This window comes from Hippoglossus hippoglossus, chromosome 9 (genome assembly GCF_009819705.1).
Source record: "Hippoglossus hippoglossus isolate fHipHip1 chromosome 9, fHipHip1.pri, whole genome shotgun sequence".
In the NCBI taxonomy this organism is placed as follows: Eukaryota; Metazoa; Chordata; class Actinopteri; order Pleuronectiformes; family Pleuronectidae; genus Hippoglossus; species Hippoglossus hippoglossus.
The window spans coordinates 25,900,365-25,919,075 of record NC_047159.1 but is presented as its reverse complement, the minus strand read 5'-3'; the positions used below and the strand labels follow the sequence as shown (position 1 = coordinate 25,919,075).

General features: G+C 38.1%; 1 protein-coding gene across 4 annotated transcripts; it reads right to left on the bottom strand.

The window, feature by feature from the left end:
• Window positions 1-453: 453 nt before the first annotated feature.
• On the bottom strand, window positions 454-15,576 carry rabl6b (RAB, member RAS oncogene family-like 6b). 4 transcript variants are annotated; one of them, XM_034595753.1, is made up of 17 exons: window positions 15,424-15,576; window positions 13,688-14,082; window positions 13,443-13,577; window positions 13,038-13,085; window positions 12,840-12,869; window positions 12,415-12,467; window positions 12,129-12,217; window positions 9,524-9,664; window positions 8,220-8,325; window positions 7,884-7,987; window positions 6,912-7,291; window positions 5,673-5,826; window positions 5,287-5,490; window positions 4,116-4,374; window positions 3,566-3,752; window positions 3,007-3,062; window positions 454-2,923 (listed from the first exon to the last, which is right to left on the bottom strand). In XM_034595753.1, exons 2-17 carry the CDS (start codon window positions 13,815-13,817, stop codon window positions 2,732-2,734), a joined length of 2,268 nt encoding a protein of 755 aa, XP_034451644.1. In that variant the 5' UTR covers window positions 13,818-14,082; window positions 15,424-15,576; the 3' UTR covers window positions 454-2,731. The 4 variants fall into 4 exon arrangements, with proteins under 4 accessions (XP_034451644.1, XP_034451645.1, XP_034451646.1 ...); XM_034595754.1 differs by having other exon boundaries at window positions 13,688-13,928; XM_034595755.1 differs by having other exon boundaries at window positions 13,688-13,836.
• Between the last annotated feature and the right edge of the window lie 3,135 nt (window positions 15,577-18,711).

The following is an 18,711-nucleotide window of genomic DNA, read 5'->3' as shown; positions in this document are numbered from 1 at the left end:
CTTCAAATATATATTTATATATTCATTTATATACTTTATACATTCTCTTTTTACTGTACATTTAAGTATCATGCTTAGCTTGAAACTGCTATCAGCATTTATCCTCAATCACATGACAGACCAGAAAAAAAACAAAAAAAAAACAGCGTACAGTATTCAGGATCAATGCTGCATAGTTTCAACTTTGGAATATCAAATATTATTTCTTTGTAAACCAACAGTGTAACCATGTGTATGGGAGATGGAAATGTATGAAATCTGTCACTTGTCAAAACAGGTCTAAAAATACACATTATATTTCTTAGATGCAAGAATACTTTACTCATTTGAAACATTTTGGTGATGCAGTTCATGGAAGATACTGAACGTCATCTCTGTCTCAGCCACGGTTTGAGGCGTCTGGACAAAAGAAGTTACACATGAGAAGAGCGGAAGTTCATGTCACTGTATTTTTCCTCCCAAAAGAAGTGGAGACAAACCGCTGGAGAATAGTTTACAGGACAAAGTTCACAAAGTGAACGCCATAAAAAAAGCTACATGATGTTTTGGACTGTTGATGACAGTTTCAGCACAAATCACACAAACAAAACTGACATGTCAGAACAACAACAAAACCAAAGCAATAAATAACACAAGAATAAAGAGAGTTTTGGAAATGTTGCACTTACAGAAAAATAATACCCTGTTTATAAGAATGGTGTTGTTGCTGTCCGCTGAGAATCAAACAAAAATAAACAAAAAGACAAACAAACACATGTAGTGATTCACTGCAATCTTACAACAGGATGACAGATTCTGTTCAACAAATAAAAAGGCTGTAGGACATTCTTAAGCCCACCAATTACCAAACCGTTTACATTAAGAACACTTAATAATGGTTCATGAGGAGAGCGGCACACCAGTCCTTTGTAGTAACCTCCATCAAGGCAACAGCAGAAAACATGAAGAGGACTTGTACAGTATCTAGCCTGTGTAGCGTGGCAGAGAGGAGGGCAGGGTGCAGGGCAGGAAGATAGTTTGTAGCAGCAAAAGAAACTTCAGGTGGTGACAAAGGCCAACGCTGGCCTGGAGACTGTTAATAGTTTCACTAAATCCACACTAAGCCAGCTAATTTCTAAAAAGGTGTGAAAACAATACGTGTCCACGTTAGAGCTTTTGTAAAACATTTCCATTCACACTGAGACAACATGGAAACGTGAGATCCATTAACAGTCTGAGCCTGACTTCACATACAGTCTGGCTGATACAAAACTAGAATGAGACACAGTAGAGCATATACATCCATCAAGGCCCAAAAGTCTCCTTATGAAACCAAATTCAAATTCACTACATCCAGACTTTTATTTGGATCTACACCACATTGCACACACTCATAGATATCAGTCCCCTAAACATGCCTCATTTTGTCCATTCAAATGCTTGAATTATTCTCAGACAAATCAATGATAAAGATGAAAAATGCTGCTCTTATAACGTTAAAGTGGGAAAAAAACTGGATCTTTCCCCTGATCCACACCAAAATGTTATGCCTTCTCTCCTAACCCATGCCACATCCTTCAACCATTCAGTAGTTTTTGCGTAATCCTGCTAACCAGCAGACATACATACAGACAAACAAATGCACACAAAAACAACCTCCTTGGCTACAGGAGATAGGATATCCACTTGAATTCCAGCCGTAAATGGAAGTATTAATAGAATCGAGCTCATGACTCACCTCGTTTTTGTGGATTTTTATTTTCCGAATGTAAACAGTGATTTCATTACGGTTTGTTAAAAGTACCTGATGGCATTTCCTGTTCTGCTCAACCTAAAAGTTAGTGCAATCACTATTACAATGAGAAAGTCGGACCAAGCAGCCTAATGACAATCTGTGTCAATTAAAAAAAGGTCATCAGAGAGATAAAGGCAACTGAAAGGTGTCTTCTTGACTTATTTAACACACAGCCACAGCCTGTCAGTCTACACTCAGATGTCTCAAGATTTATCAACTGTTTGAGAAAGCAACACATTTGGATAAAAATGGGTTTAGTGTGGACAAAGGGCCAAAGGAGAGAAAATGGAGCCGGCTTAGTGTGAACAAAGAGGAGAAGTAATTTCCTCTCTTAGTAATCAACAAGATTCTCATATCAAATCACTCTGGACTATTCTTCATTGCTCATATTTAGAGAGACTAGACTAAAGAACTGCTTAAACCCATTTCAGCCAACAAGCAGGGAATAGAAAAAAAATAATGAACAGTATGGAGTCTCTAAGGAGTCAGTCATCACTTTGAGCATGCTCTCAATTATTACACCAACCACACAAACACTAAGACACAATGATAACCTTATTTACAGCAGCTAAATTTGGAGTGGATCACTTGGAGAATGTATCAAATCAAAGACAAATATTAAACCCAACATATTCCATCATGTCAAAGTACAAAGAATCAATTTTTTTTTTTTTTTACGCCAAAGCTCACTACAGTACATGTGGGCGTCCTTGCCTTTTCTTACTGGTTGGAATGGAAGTGACAGCAGAGGTGCAGATTAGGAAAATCAGTCAGAAGGAGCATACAGGTACCAGAGTCCTTGGTTATTTTACCTGGGTGTTGTTGGTAGCCTTGCGTATTGCGTATGGCTTGGAGATGCTGCTTTATGCACATACAAGTCAAGGAACCAGGAGTTTTTAAACAACCATGTCCCTTGTTGCGGTTCAGTGGCTCCATTTCCTAATTAAACAGGAACCTTTATAGTTCTTCATAATCCCCATCATCTCTTTTAATCAATCCTGCTCCTCCGCCCAGAAAGTCCTCCAGTTCATCCACTTCTGTTTTCTTGGTCCGGGATTTCTTTTTCTTCTTCTCTTTGTCATCTTCTGTAGCAGCATCTTCTTTTTCCTTTTTCTTGTGTTTGTGTTTCTTCTTGGTTTTATCATCCTCCTGAAAGATTAAGGACAGAATTTGCTGGATTGACATCACACATCACTGCTTATAGTGTATAATATGAACAAAATCCACTTTACCTCTTTGCTTTTCTTCTTCTTTTTCTTTTTTTCTTTTGAGTATTTGCTTTCTTTCTCTGAAAGAGAAGCAGATACATCCAGTGTGATATATAAATTAAGTCATCAATATTGGACTTAGTCCATTTTTAATCAAAATATGTTATTGGGTCTGAAAAGGAATATGTTTTGGACTTCAAGTAAATTATTCAAAACACAAAATATTTACAAAAATATTAATATAACAGGTGCATATATATATATATATATATATAATAATCCAGGTACCACATAGCCACTGTATTTTTGGATAGGAAACTATGTAACTATAGTTTTGTTAATTATGGATGAGCATCAGATGCCACTTGAACAAAGAATTAATTATTAATTGAGAGTCATTAGTCAGGAATCGCATAAAATCGTGCCTTTCCCAAAGATTCCTTCCTTTTCCTTTTGTATTTATATAGCGCTTTTCTGGTTTTGACTACCACTCAAAGTCCACATATAAATAAAATTAACTACCTCATCTCAAAAGCAGATATTAAGTGAATATAATCATCAGAACAACAATTTCATTACTTGCCTTCCTGTTCCTCGCTGCTGTCCTTGGCTGCAGGAGCCTCCTCTTGGATGCCGAGGCCAAACAGATCGGTATCGTCCTTTTGTTTAAAGGAGATCACAGTGGGCTTCAGAGGTTCTGGTACTTTGGCTATCTGCATGTCATCATCAGAGAGATCGGACAGGAGCTCATCCCTGATTGGAAATGCATCCTGGGAAGAACGGGGCAGTCAAAAATTAACTATTACATATAGAAATGAGAGGAAAATAAAACGGCATCTGATGTGGCAGTGTGGCAGAAATGCAATTAAATCTTACTAGTTGCTGTGTCTGTGTGCATTCTGTCTGTTTTCTATCATGCTGTGAATTCAACCGAATGGCAGATTAAATAATACCTCAATCAAAGCTCAGCAGTAATAATAATAATAATAATAATAATAATAATAATAATAAATGTATCTTGTATAGCACCTTTCATACAAGACATGCAGCTCAAAGTGCTTTACATACAATATAGATAATTAAATATATATTGTGAAAATGTAAAAAGAAGCTGTGAATTTGTTCTACTTCACCGTTGCTATTTTTGGTGTGTCTGATGCTTCAGACTCAAAGTCGGGGTCATCCATGACAAAAGAGAGCATTTGCTGGGCGACAGGGGCCTCAGGGTCTGTGTCAGAGTCCTCAGCTTTGGGTGTGTTTCCCTTCTTCTTGCCTTGTCGGGCTGGCTGCTCTGTTGCTGGGATTAAAGTGAGGGAGATGGGCGCTGTGGTCTGGCCTCTGGGCTCTGGCGCTTTAGATGTCACCTTTGGTTTTGTGATATGAATCACAGGCCTGGAAAAGCATTTGAGTATTTCACATATACAATTTTATACTTCTTTCATTCACATATTAACCCTCCTCACTCCACATGTAGAAGGCAGAAACTGTCATGTTACATTGTCCTTTACACAACTTTATGTGGCAGATGTAAATGCAAGTTAAGTCTATGCATTGGCATTAAACTCAACTAGGGTTTACAGAAGGACTGGGGGATTCTCAATTTGATCCTATCACGATACATGGGTACCAATTCAATGTATATTGCCATGCTAGAAGAATTTTGATATGATATTACGATTTATTCCAATTTTTGTATTCTGATTTAACATTAGAACATGGGAAAATGTTGAATCCAACGCTCCACTTGATATAAACCCATTGCCAGTATTGACAATCTAGGTCGGTAGGCCAATATATAAATATTTAAGCTTATAGTTAAGTACAGTTAAAGCTAAATGAACTGTTGTGATTAAGTTACATAATGAATTTAATCAAATATTCAATCAATTATTATTTTAAAGTACATATCTTATCTCTGGCAGGACATGTTCATGCAGTTGTTATAAACTTAGCAAAGTGTTAATAAACTAGCAGTGTGAAAGAGTGAGATATTATATAGATATTTCTAAGATATTTCTAAGATATTTCTTTAATTTCTATCTCTGCTTATCTTCTTTTTGCTTTGTCTGTTTTTCTTTGTAAAGAATTTTGTATCATACATCCACCCATTATTATATAACAAGTAGCAATAATCCCCTGGTGATGTTGGTTTTAATTTGAGAAACATGCTCAAAGTCACACACCTTTCCTTTAAATCCCTGCCAGGCTCTGACATGGAAATCAACCCTCAATACCAAAGCATTTACATTGGATTCTGATAAATTCTGGCGGTGAAGAGCTGTATTGTTCTGAAAAAAGACTTACGCCTTCAGTTCAGGTTCACTGTCCAGGTCTTGATCCTGTGTGATGGTGAGGGCTGCTGGTACTCCCTCCTCCTCGTCACTGGTTAGAGTGATATCTTTACTGGGAGGCAGGGTCTTAGGCTGAGGAAGACTGGGCTCAGTGTCATCAAGGTCAAGCTCATCCTGGAAACCAGACACCATGGGGTTTCCTCTGCCTTCACCATCACTGGAACAAAGAAAAAGATAACTGCTCTTTTCAACAATTTCATACCCAACTGCAAATAACTATTGATTTTTCATCATGATTTCCATCATGATACAAGCTAACACTAATTTCAAGGTTTATACAACAAGATGAAATGGACTAATTCTTCCTTTCCGAGGATTAACTACAAACAAATAGCTCACCTGTCACTGTCCACAGCTCGAGCTGGTGCAGGTTGAGGAACCCTGTTCTTCGAGGGCAGGCTGTCCTCCAGGAAACTCTTGTCCAGTCTCTCATCTGGCACAAAATCATCCACACTCTGAACCTTAAGAGGACACACTGGTGCAGCAGGGTCCTCTGAGGAAAACATAGAGGCAAATGAATGTGAGTAGCAATCAAATAGTTCAAATTAATAAAAATCTGCAATTTAATTAAAAAGCTCTCATCACAACTCCCCACTTTTGTACAACTTTTAACAACTTTTTTTAAATCTAACAAAAGTGCAGGATAAATCATGAGGTCTTGGATGAGGTGCAATTCCAGTTCTTCCTGTATTTGTGGAAGAGATTCTTATAAGCCAGCATTTTGAAACAACTCTCTTATTTGTGAGCACAAAAATTGTCAGGAGGTAGACAAACAAAACCTTCAGAAATAACAAAGATACAGGGAGAAAAAGTACCCACCACTATTAAAGCCCACATTCCTTGATATTAATAGCCCCACTTTCTCCCAAAAAGGCTGAGTATGTGAACAATGCTATAAAATGTTGGCATCTTATGATCCACTTCAGTTATGTCCATCCTCATAGATTTAGGACCTTGAATCTCCTTTAGTGGTCTTGTTAGTACCTATTAAAACCCTGTTCAGTCAGTTGGGCAACTGCCTAAATCTGCGATTGTTCATTGCTGGTGTGAAGTGTGGATCATAAATTGGCCAATTTAAAACTTTAAAAAAAGCATCAAAAAGGTACAGCCCCTTAGCTTACTAGTGCTGTGCCACTAAAGAGTATTTTAATATAGTCTTTATACAACAAACCATCTTACAGAATACATACATACATGCAGCATGTACATTTACCATTTACTTTAGTCACACTTTTGATCGGCTGGTAGAGAGAGACGTGGATGAGTTGCTAAAGAGAGAGACGAGGACCCCGAAACCCAGATTTTTCTCAAACCCTCATACCTAAATGATGCTCAGTTTTGTGTTCAGTTTTCAAATAATTTATCTGCAAGTCTCTGGAACAGCTCCAGCTCCAAGTTGTGGCTGGCAGGGAATCAGACTTATACATGCAGCGATACTAATCCCTTTCAATTTAAAATCATGCTGTCGTGACGATACATTTTACTCTCTTATGATATTCAAAAGGAACTAATGGCTTTTAACAATTATTTCAATAGCAGCACACATTTCATCTCTGCTGCTAGTAGGAGGAGACTCACCTGACGCAGGAACAGGAGCATCAGCAGCAGGTGATGGACCAAACCAGCGAGAGATGAAGCTGCGTTTCTGGAAGGACAACACACTAGATGCTGCGGAGGCCTGTTGGTGTTCGGGAGACTGAGCTGAGGGTTTTGTCTCAGCAGTAGGTGAAGCTGCCCCGCTAACAACTGCCGTGGGAGGTGGAGGAGAGGACACTGACACAGACGGTGACTGTGGGAGCACTTGGAAGGGGATGGGGGGCTGAGGGGTGCTGGGGCTGGAGCTGCCCGTGGAGGCCCCACTGGGAGGGACAATGGGGGACTGGGAGCCTGAGGAGGAACCGTTGGCTGGACCAGGAGAGCCATAGCTTTTACTGCGAGTCTCCAAGTTCTCAAGGAAACTGTGGAAATCAAAGCAAGACTGGTTAATAAACTGATTCACCTGCAATAATATCTTAAGTTAGGGATACAGGACAGTATGATCAGCATAATTTGCCATACAAAGAAATACAAAGCATTGGGCAAATAACTTAACACATCTGTTAGTCAAGAAGACCTCACTCGCAGTATAATAAATCTGCAATAACCATCAACTGAAGTGGTCTATTGGTTAAATTATTTTGTAGACTCAGCAGTGACTAAACAAATAAATGTGGATTTGTACTTACACTACCACCTTAATATGTTTGAAACACCAAGCCAAAGTTAGCTGAGAGCCAAGAACCATAACTGCACTAATGAATTCTTAAGAAAAAGATATAAAAAAAAATCTCACAAAGACAATGAAAACTTACAGGAAACGTGATCAAAACTTTTGGAAGATGGATAGAAGCACAGCTATCTATAGTGTTTTCAGCAGTAAGGAGCCCTGAGTTCCAACCAGAACAATTTATTAACTGGTGTGCACCACAAACTGCAAGATAAAGATGCTAGTTTCCCTGTAGGGGCTCCATGCAGCAGTAAGCTGGCAGAGAAAAAGAAAAAAGATAGTACATCTCATAGTTTTGATCCTCAGTTTCCTGCTGGACACAGAGCTCCTCCAGGGTGGCGTCCATGTCCAACTGGTTGGTCTCCAGCTGCCTCAGGAGGGTCTCTCTCTGTAAACACACACACACACACACACACACACATACCATGAATACCTGGGCACGGAGCTGAGATGAAGCCTTCACTGTATACTCATCTCAGTATCATTCTGTCCCATTTACAGAACTGTATTGTCTGAATTACAGAAGCATATAAATATTCCAGTCACACAAGTTGAGTGTGGAAAAACTAGAAATAAAATGATCATGATACAAATGACAATTGCAAAAATAAAAAAATAACCTGTAGCTGCAAGAAGGGGATGTTGAAAAATCTGTGCAGGTATTTCAAGCCAAAGCCGTTCTTCATTGACGACTCAGCATAGTGGATGTAAGAGGATCCCATTGGTCTGTAAAACACAAGTATCACCAGTTTACTCATCATCAAAGATTATATAGATTTAAAAACTATGAAAGTATATTTGTACTGTATGTGGCGTACATGTCCTATTAATTAATTTAAGTATATTACGAATAAAATAATGAGCATATTAAAGCTGCATAATACATTTTTGGGCCATTTGTTTTCTGGGGGGTTGTGATAAACAATATTATCACCCTTAGTTGTTATATATCAAACGAACCCAGAACAACAGGCTCATTCATTAGGAATCAAGTTTGTACACATCTGATGAATCAAAGAAGTCACACATTTACTCTTTTAGCTCAATCTTTGGTGTCTACCAACTCAAGAGAAATATATCTATAATATATCTAGCTCTTAAGCTGTTAGCTCTACTATGATGACCACTCAAAGGGCTTTACGGTACAGTTTTGCGATTCACCCTTTCACAAACACACACACATTCATACAGTGCATCTATGTGCAGCACTTTTTCTATCACAAATCAAACACTGCCAGCACAGTTGCTGAGGCAATTTGGGGTTCAGCATCTTGCCCAATGACACTTTTGCACGCAGAGTGGAGGAGAGCCTGAGAGAGCCAGCCTATTGTTTTACAGAGCCAGGAAGGTATCTGTCTTTCAATACTTTCTGCTAATTTGAGAAAACAAATTATTTATCATAGACAGGGAGTAATATGGAAAAATTATTAATTTGTTGTACAAAGAATTTTTATGAGGAAGAATTGTGTGTGGATAAGGAGAAATCGTCAACAAAATCCACATAAGAATAATAAGTTGAGGACATCTCAAAAAGAGTCATACATTTTTCTAGTTAGAGTTGGATAAATATGTTCAGATTTCTCTCATCTCTAATATCAAATACTTTTCTGTGAGTTTCACTCATTTTATCCTTGTTGCTGTCATTCTCTAAAATGTTATATTTTCATTTGTGCCACCCCTGCTTGTCAATACATCATCACATAATGAAATGCTGATGGAGCCTATAGGGACCATATAAAACACTGTGATGGAATTGTTATTTAGGTTATAAAAAATAACTGTGCCTTAATTCAACAGCTACATGAATCTAATCCAACACGGTATCAGGTCGGTGAAACTTCCATATTAACCATCACAGAGAGTTTTTGTTTGAAAATGAGTGAAGAATTAGCTGATTTAGAATTAGCAGAGTGCTGATTTCTACCTGTTCAGTCCAGCAATCAGGTCCCTTATATCATCAGGGAGGATGACACGGTGCTCGCCCATATCCCTGTGGTTTCCCAAAACACACACCGGCACATGGGTGGGTACTTTGGGCAGTTCCCTCAGGATGTAGTTAAATGTCCTGCAATTGACAAAGTAAATACACTGATGTGTGCGTGGGGGAAGGAGTATTAAATGAAAATGAAATACTTCAGTGGAGGTCGAAATGGAAAGAGGAATACTCTTAATTAAACTGTTTTTCAAAGTTTTTGTTATTTACAAAATATTTGATATGGTTAAGTTAGAGACTTTGATATATTACGTATTTATCAAAGACTGTTATAGATGTTTTCTAAGACACACATATATAAAATTTAAAAAAGCTGCTATAAACACTAATTTACAGGTTAGTGCAGTTCTGTTACTACAATAAATACAATACAAGTTGTTAAGTTTCAGAAAAAAATGGTTCACAAGGTATATTTCAGAGAAGCAAGAAAAAGGTTTAAACAGGTTAAATGCCTATTCACTTGCACACATTCCATTGAGAAATAATTTACCAGTTCGGCCAGTGTGCATGTTATCTTATTGCTGCTTAATGTCGCAACCTTAAAATAAATGAGGGCAGAATTTATGGGTCTTAAAGGTGCTATTGTGCACGTACTGTACATATCAGCACTGTTAATACAGAATATGAGGCTGTTGATGCATTTTCCTTGTTGTAAAACACTCTTTGTCTTTCAGTACTATCTGACTTCTCTGCCGACCCAATACCAACACCGAAGTATTACGAGTCAAAATCAAGTATTTTTTTCATTTTTTAAACACCGTTATTCATACAGGAGGAAAGAGTTTGATAGGGACTATTTTCAACTGCAGATTAATTCACATTTGGTGCACTGATGGATATTAACAGCAGCTGTGTGTGTGTGTGTGTGTGTGTGTGTGTGTGTGTGTGTGTGTGTGTGTGTGTGTGTGCATGCATGCATGAAGGAACAAGTCACAACAGTGTGTTTGGACAACAATGAAGCTCTGTGATGAATCATGCTTTGTTACACAGAGTACTTGTTAATAGGATTAATTGATGCTTGATTCAGGTTTCTGTGGAATTTGCTTAAATAAAAAAGGAATATTTTAACTTTAACTACTGATCAGATAGTATAGCACATAGCAGCTCTGTTTCCGAAGTTCCCACTAACGCATTGCACTTGCTGTTTGCTTTACTTTAATTTTGTGTTCAGTTCATCACAAAGCATCCATTAGATTAATTTTATTGATTGTAAATCTGGTAGACATACACAGCTTTATATTTTAGTGCAATATTGTCCTAATTATGTATCAGAAGCTGTAGTAGCATTCTGTTCCAACACTGTCTTTATACAGAGAGAGGGTGAATTTCAAGTCATCATCTTTGCATCAAGTTTAAAAGTTTTGATTTCATTACATTTGCTGCAGAAAATGTGTAATTTGTTAACTCATAACTTAATGAAGAATTTCTAACCATAACATTTACATGATTTCCTGGTTTTTGGTGACCTAAACTTTTTTTAACCATAGACCTTTGTACCACTTAAGATTATTCACAACTGCTTGTCAAAACTAGTTGTTTTAAAACTTTTACAACTACTTAAATGTTGACCATTGATAGAGTTATGTCAAGTATATACACAAAAAACACCTAATACTGCATAAACAAGTGTTCTGTTGTGTAGTTTATACAACTATGAAGGCCCCTGGTACTTTCCTTCACGAGGGACAATCCTCCAGTTTCACAGTTATGAGCCAACATGGCAGCCAGGCTGTGTGACTCAGTATCAGTGACCATCCCAGTGTCTATGACTTAGTATCAGTGACCATCCCAGTGTCTGTACCAGCCTTGTTAAATAATCTGGCCAAGCTTAATATCACCAAGCTTTAAAGGTGCATTGTACCAACTGGCCTGACAGCTGCTAAAAAGAAGATGTCACCTCGCTCTTTCACCACGAGACACAGTTTTCACTTTTTGGGATAATATTTACCAAAAGATGTCAGTGCCGGAAAGCCCTTTCTTTTCTACATGGTATGATTTATTTGTCTCCCCTTTATTTGCTTTCTTGTGCAGTTATGTATGTATTTTACAGTATAATTTACAACACGTTATGATATTTGATATATTTATAGGATTACAACTAGTATTTTTATTTATTGTAATTTCTCCAATGTTCATTCACTGTTATTCCCCTTAAACTGCATTTCCTTTACAATAAAAACATTTGACTGCAAAGTGTAAATAGCAGAAAACATATGTGCTGAATTATTGAAATATTTCTGAATGTATATAGTAAAATACACATGGAAACCAATATATATTTAATTCAATATTGGTGCATGTCTCTTAAGACATGCAAGTGTTTAAAAAAAAAAATCTCATCCAGTTCCTTTAGGATGCTTAAAATAGGAACGCTGAAATGTCTTTTCAAGGTTTAGCCTTTGAAGCTGAAGAAAACGCACCACTGGAGGCTCTGAGCTTCACAGCCACTGAAACCTAATCTGTCCATGCATATTGTAGCATTAGAGCTCACTGATGAGACAGTAGTGGAACAACAGTTCAGACAGACGAGTCTTACCACTGCTTGGTAATGTCAAACATCATGATGACTCCATTGCAGTTCTTGTATACATCCAGGAACTCAGCATCCAGGGCCACATCATCTGACTACAACACAGATATATTATTATTAAGCTAACTTGATTAATCACAAAATATATACAAAGGAAACATTATACTTTTGTTTTGACAACTCATATTATTGTTTAGATCCAATAAGGGCTCTTTGGTTAACTCCATTACTGACCCACATACTTTAAGTGAGCCTTTTTTGCCTGAACACATGACAGTCATGTGATAGTCACCTCTTGGGGCTCATTCTCCAGTTTCAAGTTGTCTCCTCGCTTTTTGCCTTTTCCTGAAAAAAAGAGTTACATTTAATTGAGCTGGTGAGGAAAAGCTCACAATCAAGGCTTAGTTTGTTGTTGGTTACTTTATGATGAGTTAAGCAAGCAGAGCAGCACAGGTGCTTTTCTTAAGGAAAAGCAACTTTCAGCTTAATTCCAACAAACTTCATCCTCTAAATACCGGCTGCTGGCTCACACTGTGCAGACACCTATGCTCTCTACATACAAAGCGCAAAAAAAGACAAACTGTGACAAATAGCCACACAGCAAACCTGGAAATAGTCAAACCTTTACAATATTGACTTTTAGATAAGAGAAACTAGGCAGGGCAAGCCCACGGCACACAATCAAGTTTAGTTTCTACACACTATCGTGGCTCTCACCTACACCTTCAGGAAGAGGATATTTTTGGCCTGAGATGAGTGCAAGAGAGGTGCAAAAAACATAAGACAACATCAACACTGGGGGGGGGGAAAGCATCTATTTGATGTCACGAAATACTGAAACAGGTCGACAGGTAAAGGGTGTAACTTCTTAAAGCAAGGTCAGCCTCAGTAGAACGTCAAGTGTCTCACACTCACCTTTGTCAACCACGTCCCAAACCTCCACCTTGACGACATCATCAGTAGCTGTGAGAAACAGAAAGGATCAGTTCATTATTCATGTTCTAGGAACACAGAGTAAAAGCATTAATACACAGAGGCTGTTAAGTGACACTAATAAGGATCCAGTAACTATAACTCTACAAGAATAAGTGTTGGAAAAAGGTTTGCTTGGTATGGACGTCCTAACAAAAACACAGACCTACTCTAAAAATAGGTTAACTAAATCTAAATGCAGTCTCTTTTTTACCTTGATATGGAGCCACTGAAATAAATCACCAACGCACAAACAGAGGATGTCAAATACAAACCAGAATAGAAACATAACCAAAGCAGTGGTGAAGAGATAAAACAAGTAAAATGTTCCAACATGTGCCAACTTACTTTTGTAATTCCAATGGATGCTTGTGGCTTGGATCTCCTGAGTGGGTATGTAGTCCTCCACAAACTTCTTGCCCTGGAGTCGATGCCATAAAGTACTCTTTCCAGTGTTTCTATCACCCCGGATGACTATTTTCACTTTGAGTGGGAAAAAAGATTATTCATTCATTTAGTCAGAAAACAGTTAATTTGATATTTACAAAGGGGAAAGACATTCTTTACAGCTGAAGCCTGCATCAACTACTTACTATTATACTGAACCCCCTTGGCGAAGCGCCTCTGCAGACTTTGGTTCATCGACTGCAGGCCAGCTGGAATATTCTTGTCCCTGAGCTGGCCTGGCTCAGATCCCACCAGCTTCTTTAGCGCTGAAAACATCTTCACGAGGCTTCACAAGCTTGTAGAGAAACGAGCGGTAGTACAGTGGACCTCCCCGGACAATTTGTCACACCACAACTGACGGTATAGAGAACCAGTGTGTGCTGATGGCTGAGGAATTTAAGGGTCCATGCTTAGAAGCAAATCTGATGCCAAATTACTAAATATTTTCTCTGAATTAAGCAGTTGTTCTCTTAGACCTGGACGAACGTTCTTGCTTGACAGTCAGCAGTGGAGGGAACTACCATGTTGATATAAGCATCATCTATAAAGAAAAAAATAACAAAGAAATACTGATGTTATGTTTAACGGCCATTCCCTTTCAGGGTGAGGGCATGACATAAACAAACACATAAGCCAACACATTATCATGTCTTCAATAAAATGTGACAGAAATTTACTGCCAGATACAGTAACGTTTAAGGACATTTTTCAGCAAAATAATTATACATCTATGATTAAAAACACAGAAATATGTTTATACCACTGTTCTGGCTAAAGCCAGATACTTCAAAGAGTCTTTGAGCCATATGGATGAAACAATTTACCATCACCTGGAAACACACTAAACAAATGATTTTTATTATAGTAAAGAGAATACTTGGGACCATTAGTCAGACAAAGACAGCATTAGGAGAGGTTACAGTTGGATTACATTTCACTGACCAAACTAATACAAATAATCTGCATAGTAACATATATTAACAGCAGCACTGTGACATAAATATTTTTGTGCACTACACTGAGGACTTGCATATTCATATATCACACAAAACTGTGATTTTATTTTTGTCATGTCAATCAAAAGAGTAAGGACTTATGTTGTCCAGCTTTCAGGGGGAAAGGTCTCTTACACGGAGGAGTTGACAGAGAATCGTTTGTCTGATGCGTCTCTGAGGTATCTGATCAAATCTTCAGAGCAGCTGTAGGTGATGTTAAAAGATGTTCTTGCTTTTCAAAAGATGAAAATCTGATATTCAGCTCTGTGCCACAAACTGGATGATTAAACATGACTGTCACAAACAGGGGCGGCATTTGAGGATGTGGTCAGGTGGTACTTCTTTCAGTAAGAATCATGTGTGATTGGCTCATATGATGAAAAGTGAAAAGCAGCGTCGTTTAGTGATACGTGTGCAGCAGAGCATGTTACAATATTCACTATGAAGATCAGCTGAGACATGCGTCTGCCGTTAACAGCATCTGTACATTGTGCCTCTCTTAAGCTGAAAGAGAAACTAGCCGAATGGAACACTGGAATAACAACACTGTGAAATTTCCCTTTAACGTTATCCGGCTAGCATTAGCTGCGCATGCTATCAGCCGCTGATAAGAGAGATGTTTATATATTTTAGAAGCAATAACGACTAAAATGCTGAAGTCATATTAGCTAACGGGCATTTCAAGGTCAGCACAGGCTCGTAACAGTGATGAGGCAGCCCGGTAAGTAGCCTGTCCTGTCTAAAAGGTAACGTTATCCTCTGGCTCTCGTTAGCTAGCTACCCAGCAGATATTAGCTTAGCTTCCCCTCTACGCTCACTGACATTTAGCGGCAGCTCGACCGGGTCTCTTCCTCCAGCTGACATCATCGTCAGCGACAGATACTCACGGTTATTCAATATGTCAGCAAACTGCAGTCCCGACATCTTTTACTCAAAGCATCTGTCAGACCTCCATCCAGTCTGGTCCTGACACACACACACACGGCAGCGACATTCCTCTGCAAAAGAGAGCAGCTCCCGATCCTAGCGTGTAGCGTGACACAGAAACCTTTCACTTCCGTAAACACCTTCAAAATAAAGCTAATGTTTCAGATCCAACAAGACACAATCCCCTCAAAAACACACACACACGCACGCACACAAGAGCATTTGATCAGGATGTTTTGGGTGTGACGTATATGTCACACATGTTCTATCACATTATTTTCAGTGTTTGGTTTTAGTTTGCAAGGTTCTCCGGTATCCGGCTGTGGTCACCTCCCCCATACAATAAAACATAATATAATTTAACCTGAAATTTTGTTTTCATCATATTAAACCAATATTCATCAGCAGGTGGAGTTTCCAAGATCAAGAATGAACTTTGAACCTCAGCAGGTGTGGGGGAGAAATTCCAAATGTTCTCAAAAGGTGAAATTAATTTATATATAATTCCATAACAGGAACTCTGTCTGCTAGTAGGGATCATATGACGTAGTAAAAGGCTCCACAGCAGCTACTAACTGAACATTGTGATAATTTTCTCTACATCGGAAAAAAAATCATTATTAACGTACAGCATCTCCAAATAAAACAATGTCAATGTTTATTTATTTATTTGACAGGGACAGAGCATGTCAATGAAAATCAGTTTACACTACATGTAAACATGCCAGATTCCAGCAAAAATGCTAATTTACATCTGTAGTCCCTACAGGCAAGCAACAAACAAAGACAGACACATCACAAGCAACAACATAAAGAAACAAATATAAAACATCACACACAAGTAAAAGTGGACAAAGTCTGCATGTATCCTATATGAAGTGATCTCAGTTCGGGTTTGCCTTAAGCCATCATTTAAGATGGATATGGTTATCCAGCATTATCCAGATTCTGAAGGACAACCAAAACCACGTTTTTTAAGTACATCTTGTGAAACTTGGAGAGGCAGCAAAAACATTTGTGATATATAAAAAATACCTGAATATATGGGAACATAATACTCAAAAGCAGACATTTTTGTTGTAGTGATTTAATGGGAGCAGCTTAAAACCTGCTATTGTCTACTGGAGGACACAATCTGTGAAACATACACAACTAAAATCCCAGTTACCAAATTTAAGCACCAAAAGAGTAACATTACTTTGATACTGGCAAGAGGGATGGGTGCAATTGTAACACTCAGAACGGGGTTGAGATATCTTTAGTATGTATTAAATGAGCACAAAATCAATTTATCTTCGTTATTATCTTTCTGCACATCATAAAACTGAAAACAAACAAAGCCTTTATTTTGAAAATAAAATTACAACATTCAACTAAGTATTGCTAACTTGCTGCTGCTCCAGTGGTCCAATTCATGGAGTCCATTCAACACCGTCTGCTTCCTGATAATACATACGGGCTTAAATATTCTTATTCCTGATAAAAAAAAAAAAATCTGAAAATGTGGCAATGCAAACCAGCCGAGCTGAACTGCAAATCCAATCAATTAAACAAGCATAACGAAGAACAACAATGTCAAATGCAAACAAATGTGGTTCCCATTCAAAATCACTACTTGTATTTGCTGTCTTTTGGTTTGTTTTTCTTATTTTCGAATAAGCACGATTTTCTTTGCACTTCTGTTTTTCTTCTGTCTGGTCATTACTGTAACAGGGGAAACGTTCAGGGGGCGGGGATTCTCTCTGCTGCTTTTGTATTGGTCAGATAAACTATCAGTCACGTCCTTCAAAGGATTCTGGGAAGTGACTACAGAACTCATGCAGTGTTGCATGGTCAGCATTTATACTTTTTAATATTTAAAATCTCAATAAGTTATTTTTTTATTCATCGCTGCCAACATTGATAACTTACTGGAAAAAATGTTCTGGTGTCTACACAAATAATTTAATATAGTTTATATAGATTTTTTGGTTTTCTATTCAAATGTATGTACAGTGTTGACTGGTCTGAATTGTTTATAAATGTAAGCTTTACATTTAAATTCATCTCTATAAATCTTATTAATGTTTTTCATGTAATGTGTTATGTACTGCATGTTAGGTGTGGACCCTAGGACGATTAGCTGATTGCTGTATCAGCTAATGGGGATCCTTTTAACAAACAAAAACAAACACACAACAGTAATGCATTGCTAGCTTGTTAGCACATCCTTGCTAGATTAGTTCACAGTAAAGTAAACGATGCAAAACACCACTATGTCCAGTGCGACCCCACTGAACCAGTGAAAAAATTGTTAAAATCTATTCATGTTCCTCCTTATTTCAGAATGAAAAAGCCTGTGGACAGAGAAATCGCCTGGTGTTGAACAGAGCGACAAGAGAGCGACAGAGTCCAACCTCCTTCCACCCCGGTCTTCATCATCACCTACAGCAGCAGTTAATGTACACACACATAGACACAAGCGGCCTAACTGCACATTTAATCATTTCAATATTTTTCTGTTTCTGTTGTCAGACAACCAACTGAGCTTAAATAGTGGTTTGACTGTGGGTCTTAAAGCAGGAAAGTCCTGCTCTTTATAAACACATCCATTCCAATCAATCTGTTCACTGACCAGAAATGATCTTTAGTTATATGTTGGGGGATGAAACAGATACTGCAGGAGCATCTTTGACAGGCCACATAAATCACGACGAGATGACAGAAACCCCAACATTTCTGTGATCTTGAAAACCTATTTAACAGCTCTAATCACAACCCTGCTCTTTGAATACATCAATGTTCAAAATGTGAATGATTATAATGAGGACCATCCCTAACACTAACCCTCCTGAGGTCCCACTTCACATTAGAGATGTTATTTGGACATGAGATTCAATGTGCTTGAGTTCTAAATCACAGATCCAGATCCTACACTTTAAAATTTACCGGTTTATATAAGTACCAGGATGTAGGAGTGTATATGGAGATTAGGTTTCTCTAAATGCAAAGAGTATTTAGATCTGACCAACTTTCAGACCAAGAGTTCACGGCAAAGCTTTTCATTCTTTATGGCAGACCAAGCCCTAAAAGTAAAATATCTGGGTCACATCATTACGGAGGATTTATGCAATGATGACGAATGTGCAGCGTCAACGCTGTAAACTATGCACAAGCCAACAACGTTTGAAAAACTGTACAGTGTACAACATAAGGGCCTTAGCCGAGACAACACTGAGTGACACAATGAACTCATCTTGTTTTTGTAA